Source organism: Pararge aegeria, chromosome 17 (genome assembly GCF_905163445.1).
Source record: "Pararge aegeria chromosome 17, ilParAegt1.1, whole genome shotgun sequence".
Classification (NCBI taxonomy): Eukaryota; Metazoa; Arthropoda; class Insecta; order Lepidoptera; family Nymphalidae; genus Pararge; species Pararge aegeria.
Window position 1 is genome coordinate 12,438,085 of NC_053196.1, and position 9,948 is coordinate 12,448,032.

Sequence of the window (9,948 nt, forward strand, 5' to 3'; positions counted from 1 at the left end):
GTTACTGTCTAGTTTATGAAATGCTTGACAAGTGGCAATTTATTTATTCATAAAAAAAATACTTGCCAGTTAAATTTGAAACACTTCCCTGATTTTGGGATTGAATTAAAATTTTCATGCATATTTCAGTCAGATGGAGTTCTCCCAGCACTTTACCATCAGCTTTTTTATTGTGACGAGCATAAATGACTTATCAGCCATATGCCATAATCTAAGCGCAACCCGTGTAATATTCATTATTGTATTGTTCCAGTTGCCATCCATGGTATTCACCATCAATTCTACTTGACCAAATGGTGCATTTCGAAAGAAGATGCATGAGTTCCTTAAATCCTAAAAAATACTCAAATTGCCATAGGGCCTATAATATTTGATTCCCCGATTTCTAAAGGATATCTCCAATAAATCTTCACCAAATTAAAATCGAACCGGACCACCTCTGAAGCATAACTTACCCAGTGGCATGCATACAGGGTATGCACAGGGTATGCAGATGATATAAAATGAAAAAAATCTCCAGTACGAGTTTTAAAAAACTTAAAGATAGGCGTTGTAAGAGTTATAAAAAGCCTACCCTTAAGTATATATTACTCGTACTGGAGATATTCTGCAATTTGTATTATCTGCACGCCACTGAACGTACCACACAAAAAAAGAATCATCTAAATCGGTTTATCGTTGACGGAGTAATCCAGTAACAAATATACCAAAAAAACAACACTAAGAACTCGTAACTCATTTTATGTATAGAGGGCTTTTAGAGAATGGAGTCATAATGAACAATCAAAGTTCAAAGGTAATTTTGTGTCATATCTTCATTAATAAGATTTTAATGCTTGATCGCCAATTATTCGTACCTAATAGTGTAGGCAAGCAAATGTTATTAAAGTGATGATAGACATAGATGCTCAAGGATATTACAAAATTAAAACAAGCCGTGCCCCGCGGTTTGGCTCGAGTTTACTATGCTTCGTATATTAAAGAATAACCTTTTAACCTATTGAAATTGTAGTTTTAACCAAACATATGTTTTTCAAGGTTTTGTCTGTCAGAGATCAGAGTAATCTTTTGTACAGCTGAACCTATTTTAACGTGACTTAGTCGAAGGTTGTTTGATGGTGTTATAACTGAAGTATATAAGTGGGGAAGCAATCTCATGGCATGTTATTACATTCATATCTAATGAATGTACTTAGGTAATTAAATGCCTTATGATACTAGTAATTCTAACCTATAATATCGTTATAAATATATGGTTAGCCCTCATACACTAATGAAAAACCGATGATTTATTACAGTCGCCTTCCAGCATCCAAAACATCTGTTTCAGATTCCAGCATTTTTAATTACTTAATTGCTATTTTAATATGCAAAATAAAAGCAAAATTTCCTTCAAACGACAATTCCCTGCTAAATGTTTCCTCAGGTCTTTTTTTAATCAATAAAGCGTTAAATATTCATAACTTCAAACGTCTCCAAGGACGTGATATGACTTACATATGCCGTATAATGTTGCTAAAATTTTCATATCTCTTTAATGATATAGTTTTTTATATTTGAAATATTTTTATAACTTCAAAATCCATTCAAAGTACTTTTGTCTGACGGGAGGCCTCTTGTAGGCTAGTTACCACCCTGCCGACAAATGCGTGCCGCTAAGCGATTTAGCGTTCCGTTACGATGTCGCGTGCAAACCGATTATGGGCATGTTTTTAACTGCCATACCTCTAACAAGTTATCCTGGAATACATCACCTGGCAAGGGTAAGTAAGGACTAACTCATAGTCGTATAAAACAGAAATGCATATATATAAAAATTTCGGAACTGGATTTGGTTTTTATATATTACTAGCTGTCCCGGCGAACTTCGTACCGCGGATCATTTTTTTTGATAAATGTTATATTTGAATACTTATTATCCTATTCCGGTCTACGAGGAATCCAAAAAATCAAACATAATAAAAATTGGTCCAGCCATTCTTGAGTTATAAATGGTGTAACTAACACAATTTTCGTTTATATATATATATATTAGCTGTCCCGGCGAACTTCATACCGCGGACCTTTTTTTTGATAAATGTTATATTTGAATATTCATTATCCTATTCCGGACTAAGAGAAATCCAAAAAACCAAATATCATAAAAATTGGTCCAGCCGTTCTTGAGTTATAAATGGTGTAACTAACACAACTTCCTTTTATATATATAGATATATATTTGGTTTTTTCCTATTATAATATTAAGGATTACTTAAACGATAAAAAAGCTTGGGTGTGAATTGCTCTAGCTTCATAGCTTAATATAAATTTTCTGGAAGATGGTGATAACAAAAAAAAATTACCCGGCTAAGTTTGTTGTGGGCTTTTCTTAGACCAGAGCGCATTTGGAACCCTCGTAGCTTTAGATTTTAGTTGGCGTGCGAAGTTATCACCATCCCCTTACAATTATGTAAACAAATATGTATGAACGCTTCATAAGTGCCTGTGATAGGCCTACATGAATAAAGAAATTTTGAATTTGAATTTGAATTTATAATTTTCATATCGCTTTTACCTAAGTTGTAATCATATAATTAAACTTGACCGCGTTCTTAAGATTATTTAAAGCAAGGAATAATAAATATTACGGCGTAGTGAGGCGCTTGTAAAATTCCAGATGTGGCATTATAAATCATGAATATTGCAGCATCATAATAAGTTTTAGGGTCATCACCGTCATCATTATCAGCCTACTATATGACACGGGTCTACTCTCAGAATGCGAAAGGTATAATCCACTACGCTGGCTAAACGAAGATGAGTAGACTCCACACGCGCTTAAGAACATTATGGAATACTCCCAGGTGTGCAGGTTTCCCCACGATTTTTCTATACTCGATAAGGTATACTCGAAAGGGTATTTATTTCATAAAACGCGCATAACTCCGAAAAGCTTATGTCTCACCCACTAAGCTATCACCGCTCTCCATTAGCGGAAAACTCAACAAATGTTATCGACCAAGCACCGTACTCACCTGATATGGCCTCGACTGACTTTTTCCTGTTTCCGAGGCTAAAGTTATCACTTTGAGGTAAATGTTTAGAGACGAAGAGTTTAGAGTGAAGGCATACAAGAAAATTCGCCAAATATACTTCTATAGTATAGAAGACTCCTTGCCTGCAATAAAACTTCTATATTTATATAGTAGTTTTATTGCAGGCCAGGAAAGAAGAAGGCGATAAAATAAATAGGAATGAATAATAATAATTCTTAGGTTTTACTTTCAATTTTTAAATAATTAGCGCATAATTTGACGGCCGATTGGCGCAGTGGGCAGCGACCCTGCTTTCTGAGTCCTAGGCCGTGGGTTCGATTCCCACAACTGGACAATATTTGTATAATGAACATGAATGTTTTTCAGTGTCTGAGTGTTTATCTATATACTATAAGTATTTATGTATATTATTCATATAAATTATTCATCAGTTATCTTAGTACCCTTAACACAAGCTACGCTTACTTTGGGACTAGATAGCGATGTGTATATTGTCGTTGAATATTTATTATTATTATTTATTATTTATAATGTAGGAATAGTTATAGAATGTATTTTCACACTCTGACATTTTAAAAGTGTTGAAGTGAAAAAACACTGTATAAAGATTCCGACGTTATGCCACGTGTAACACCCTAAGTATGTGTGATAAAAATTATTAACAGAAATAGTGTAACATTTAAGTTGACGGATTTTAACAACACTCGAATACAAGGTATAAATGTATCTAACTTTCAAAACTGATAAAGAATCTAACGCATAACCTATCACCTCTTTTTTAAAATACAGCTACGACTGTATTACAAACTGCAACGTTATAACATGACATCGCGATTTTTAGTTTAATGCATCATTGCTGCCCAATATCTGCGTATTAGATAAGTACCTACAGGCTACAGCTGTACTTATCTATTACCTACTGAATCTCACGACATTCACTAAGGTATTTTCCAAGTAATCAATAAAATATCTATATAAACCTACGTTATGAGTTAATTCGAGGCCACGCTATCAATAAAATATACAGTAAACAACCGATTTCTTTTGTTACAGGATAAATTGCTCAATAAATTGGAAGAAAATGAGCCTGAACTCGCCACATCACCTGAAGAAGAAGTAAGTTCATTTAAATTTCGAATACAAATAATATTCGATAATCTTGATCGAAATAAATAGTCCCGCTTCCAGCCTTTTTAAGATGTAGGTAAACTTATTGAATAAAGAAGCACTCTAACATTAAACGTATTTTAAACCAAACATGTGTTTCAAGTGTTTTTTTGTAAATGTTTCGGTAAGTATACTAAGGATATAAATAAATAAATATCTAATTTTACTCAACTGCCCTAAGCACGGACGTACGTTAGTATGAATAAAGTACATAAAACTTTTGGCACCTTCACACTTCTTAATAATTACACAATAGGACCGTAGAGATGCCATTTCCTTTTTGTGTATTCTCGATTTTAGAATGGGGAGTGTTTTTACGAATTATTGTAATAATTATTCCTCCATCGTTTTTCTAAAATCAAACCTGAAAAACGACGTTGAAACAAATTTCATCCACACCATCTGTGTGCCTAGTGTTCTTTAATATTCGTAATACCAACCGACCGCGGCAGTACATTCCTGCGGCGCACTTAAAATTGTGCTCAAAACTACGAATTGGGGGATGATCACTGTTCGAGGAAGCCAGCTATCATCATCACATCAACCCATTACCGGCCCACTACAGAGCACGGGTCTCCTTCCACAATGAGAAGGGGTTAAGGCCGTAGCTGTAAATAAGTAGCTGTAATCCACGCTGGCCCAGTGCGGATTGGTAAACTCCACACACCTTTGAGAACATTATGAAGAACTCAAAGGCATGCAGGTTTCCTCACGATGTTTTCCTTCACTGTTAAAAATAGAAGATATTTTAATTACTTAACTTAGAAAAGTTAGAGTTTCGCGCTGGGATTCGAACTCGGCATCCGAAAGTAAAGTCGAGCTCCTACCCAATGCGCTATGACCTCTGCAAACTATGCGTTTGTAAAATGTTTACATTGTGTTGCCATTACGCCTAACACAGTACACTAACCTACCTAACACTTTCACGGTTAAAAATATTCCTAATGATATGATGTTTGGAATAGATTATAATAATAACTTATATATTCATCGGTCTCTCTCTTACAGTGCGTAATATGTGTAAACGCGAAGGCGACGATGCAAACATCGCCGTGCGGCCACCGCGTGGTCTGCCGGCGATGCTTCGTGAAGACCATTCAGATGGCCGTCAGCCAACGGCTACTGCCGCTGCGCTGTGTGATCTGCCGGGCGAAGATCCTGCGACTGCGCCAGACACCACGCTTGGTGACCAGCAAAAGTTGGCAGGTGAGTGTGTAACAGGTTTCATAACTAAATATAGCGCCAGGATAGATGTTCAACAGATTTCACTACTAAGTATCGCGGCAGAAAAGATGTGTGGCAGGTTTTGTCCCTAAACACACCCAGTAGCATGCATAGAGCCTAGAGAGTATGCAGATTATATAAAATGATAAAAAAAGTCTACCCTTAAGTTTTTATATGTTTTTATACGCTAAGTACAGTCTTGTCCGGCAGATTTCGTCACTAAGCAAGTATATAGGAGCAGGAAAATTATGGCAGATTTCGCTAGTATATTTATACCAGAGCAAAAAATTGTGGCTTATTCCGTCATCGAATATAGGTGCATGGACTAGAAAGATGCGTGAAAGTTCTCTTCATTAAGAATACAGGGGTGTATAAGATAAATAGCAGATTTCGCCACAAAGAATAGGCAACGGGAAGGCTCCAAACGCTGACGCTATTGCCACTAGCTTGCATGACTCCTTTGTCCTAAATAATCTTCAGCTCTTAGACCGCCAGAAGTTTTCTTTAACAATATTATTATAATTCATTTCGCTTACTATAAGGAGGCCTCATAAGAAGGCCCAGAGTCAGAGAGCGGGCGATAGAGAGAGCTATGCTAGGAGTGTTTCTTCGTGAAAAACAGAAACTAGGAGATCCGTGGAAGAACTATAGTTACCGACATAGCTCAGCGAGTAGCGAAGCTTAAGTGGCAATGGGCGAGGCACATAGCTCGAAGAACCGATGTACTTTGGGGTGTTACGTAAGGTGCAGAAATGGCGACCCCACACCGGTAAACATCAGGCTGGTTTCTAGGAACTAGTGTAAACAAGCGGCTTGGGACCTTGGATTTTGTAACTCCCTACAAAAGTCCTATGTCCAGCAGTGGACGTCAATCGGTTGAATTGCTGATTGTGATGATGAATACATTTCAGGTGTCAAGTGGAAGTGGAAAGTCATGGGGGGTGCCGGGATCAGTGTCGTCGTACTCCGTCGGCGCCCGATCCGTGCCAGCCTCCGCATCACTTTACTCTGTCACCAGTGGCGAGTCTTCCCTTTCAGGTGAATAAATGATTATTAAGTTACTTCATTACTCCCATTCCCATTCCCGCCCATTCTCACTAAACGTAGGCATCGCCTAAACCTAATGATTAAGGCGATGTCTTTAGAAAAAAACGTTTCACCAACTGTTACTGATAACAGTTGATGTATGCCTAAGCATCTCCTTAGATTAGGCGCTAAGTACTTAGGCAATGTCTTGTTCGTCGTAAGTGAAAATGGCCCCGGGTCGGTCAAATTTCCAAAATTAAATACTATATTCGCCCGCTTTATTTTAAATTAGTCCAGTTAATTTTTAGTTATTATTATTAGTTCAAAATAATTCTTTTCAAATTTTAGCAGTTAATTTTGTATTTTTTTTTACTGGACTGTCACTGGGTTCGTTAGTTTTTAGGAAACATCATTAAATACTGCTTGGTAAGTATAACACTAGGTATCCCTTAAGCGTTCATTTAATAATATTTTTTTTAACTGGTTTTATAATATTTATGAAACTATTAGTTTTCGACTCAGTCATAATTTGAAGTTGCGTGTTAAAAAAGTAAAAAAACTTTGACTTCAAAAACTTTTATTTTTCATATTCCAGGAGTGTCTTCCGTATCATCTAACAGTGGTGGTAACGTAAGCAACACCGGTTGTTCCACGAAGCTGTGTGGAGGCGCGAAATGTGGTGGAGCGTGTCTAGGTGCAGTGCCTAGGGTCCCAGCCACCTCCGCTACGCCTAGACCGCGGCAACCCGCTTCGAACTCCCTCCGACGGTCACAACATCATAGCATGAAGGTATAAATAACCATTTAGTCTACACCACATAAAGATCCAGAAAATACTATAAAACATTTCAATGCGCACAGTTTTTCGGTCTTAACGCTAAAACTTAAAACTGAAGCTACGAGGGTTCCAAACGCGTCCTGGAGAAGCCCACAACAAACCTAGCCGGGTGTTTTTTTTTTGGTTATCACCATGAATATTATTACTATTCATGTATTATACTATTCACCAAGCCATCAGCGCAAAAAATTATGCCAGCCACATTTTTTTAAAGTAATAACTGACCAAGCAGATGAGCCACAGATGTAAGTAAAAACCCCTCGCCTATAAAAAAAGAATTACTTCGTAGGGTTTTTGTCTGATGGGTGCATTTAGCTGTGGCAATTTATCACGCTATCCAAAAATAAGTAGGTACGTGCTTCCAAGTGATTTGTTTTGGTTTCTACTACCAAAAAATCCAACTCGCTCGTTCCAAAACGGTAAAACGTAACTCATACCGTACGAGGAGTGGAAACCAATAAGGGGGTGTTAAAATATAGCTGACCAAAAAACGTTATTTGAATGTAACAAAACTTTGCCAGACTGGCTGATGACACTAACCTATGAAGAAACAGAGGCGCTTCTTCAGTTTATTTCTATTTAAAATATAATGGATACACTTAATAACATGCACACACACTAAAACACAAACACACACGGAAACACACACACGCGCGCAGGCACAAACATAAACACACCACACACACCAAGACACACTAATCAATCGTTTTATTTATTATTTTATCTTGTCTTTGCTATGGAAGAGTGAGGCCTTTTGAGACAGGTATTTTGATGCTTACATGGAGGTCTCCACAACATGTATCATTAACAATGTAAGAAACGAAATAAACGATTTTTATTTTATTTTATATATTAGCTGACATACCCTTAACAGGTGAGCCTGCTACTATCTTGGACTGCATCATCAGTAACCACCCGTACATACATGTACATACATTTACATATTTGGATATTATTTCCTCTTGTGCGCCAGTGCTCTTAAAGTTGATAAAGCTGTAAGAGAAGATAATTTGTATCCATTCCCTGATAAGAAAATTGTCTCCTGCCCATGCTAGCCGTGCTGCAGGAGAGATTCAAGTCAAAGGCTAACTTGTACCTAATAAAATAACATAAGTGCTGTTGTGTACCTAACAAAGTAAATCTCTTATTTCAGGCGCGACTACAAGATTACCAAGTACATAGCTACACTGGTGGCCTGGCCGGTGAACCTTCGGGCAGACTACCTCCAATCCGTGAATTTCAAAGAGAATTTCGCGAAGGCCGACGCGAAAGCGCCGCTGCCGCTTCAGCGTCAACTAGAATAAGGTAAACTTAATCATCATCATCACATCAACCCATTACCGGCCCACTGCAGAGCACGGGTCTCCTCCTACAATGAGAAGGGGTTAAGGCCGTAGTCCACCACGCTGGCCCAGTGCGGATTGGTGGGCGTGTATAATTAATAATCAATATAAATTGTATTGAGTTAGAAATTATCAAAACCGTTTCGTATTATAAATCTTTAAATAAAATCACTGTGATACAAATAAAATATCATATTTATTTTTACAGGTGCGCACAAAAAATCGTAACGCAATTAGAAACATCTCCACAAAAGAACAAACAACATTTTTTCCGACCATTAAAACCCCCTGTTAAAGATGAAACGCCGCCTAAATCAAGAGATCATAGCAAAGAGACTGATAACAAAAAGGATAACCCCAAAGCAAAACCCACAAAAGAAGAAAAGAAGAAGAAAGAGCCAGATGAAAACGTAAAACCGGGTGATAAAAATAAAAAAGACGAAACCAATGATAATAAAAAGAACGAAATTGCTGAAAAGAAGAAAGAAGAGAAACTTAGACTTAAGGCGGAGAAAGAAGCTAAAAAAGAAGCTAAATTACTGGCTAAGGAAGAAGAAAGACAAGCTAAACTTCTAGCTAAAGAGGAGGAAAGACAGGCAAAGCTATTAGCGAAAGAAGAAAAAAAGAAAGCCAAAAAAGAGGCGAAGCTAGCGGCGCAAGCTGAAAAAGAAAAAAGTAAATAATTAAATATAAATACCCAACCCCGGATTTAGGAAAGGCGAAACGGGGTAACTTGATAATCTTGAATGACAAGCTCTAGCCCCACCTCGCAAAGATCCTAAATCCGAGGCTGGCGAGGCGAGGATAAAAACTTTACATATTAGAAACTTTTAGCCGTCTTTAGATTTTAGATTCGGAAATCGTTATTATCGAGGCAAAGATAAAATTTTACAAATATTGTAAATTCTTAAATTAGATATTAAAAAAAAAATTACTGTAACTATTTAGCATTATTTAATTTCTATTTTTTTACTCCCTTTGTTAACCTGCATACTTTTATATGATAAGACAATATTTTATTAAAATAGACACTTATGTTAGAAATAGAAATAGATAAAGATTATGTTACCGAGTAGTGCATTATCAAAATTGCTATCACCATGTTACTCATAATTGGAATGTTAAATTTAAATATAGTTTTAAAACCAAGTTTATAAATAAAACCAGGGCTTGAAACCGGTTTCGAAACAAGCGTTATCTGTTAAGATATGGTTCCGTCAATTTGGTTTCGTTTAAATAATTAATTTGATAACGCTGTATATAATGAAATCTAACTATTCCTTTAACCAATTTCTTGCACAAGCATGCGGGGTCCA

The 9,948-nt window shown here is 36.7% G+C and overlaps 1 protein-coding gene across 2 annotated transcripts in view; it reads left to right on the top strand.

The window, feature by feature from the left end:
* Nucleotides 1–9,617, top strand: part of LOC120631158 (neurofilament heavy polypeptide) — a 96,267-nt gene extending 86,650 nt beyond the window's left edge. Inside the window, exons 1-7 of one of the 2 annotated variants that reach the window (XM_039900612.1) lie at nt 1,739–1,763; nt 4,089–4,151; nt 5,211–5,408; nt 6,338–6,464; nt 7,048–7,241; nt 8,443–8,594; nt 8,841–9,617. In XM_039900612.1, coding sequence (XP_039756546.1) covers nt 5,241–5,408; nt 6,338–6,464; nt 7,048–7,241; nt 8,443–8,594; nt 8,841–9,315 — 1,116 coding nt within the window. In that variant the 5' untranslated portion in view covers nt 1,739–1,763; nt 4,089–4,151; nt 5,211–5,240 and the 3' untranslated portion in view covers nt 9,316–9,617. Of the gene's footprint in view, nt 1–1,738; nt 1,764–4,088; nt 4,152–5,210; nt 5,409–6,337; nt 6,465–7,047; nt 7,242–8,442; nt 8,595–8,840 lie in introns of those variants that run through there. The other variant, XM_039900611.1, reaches the window with a different exon arrangement.
* Nucleotides 9,618–9,948: the final 331 nt, after the last annotated feature.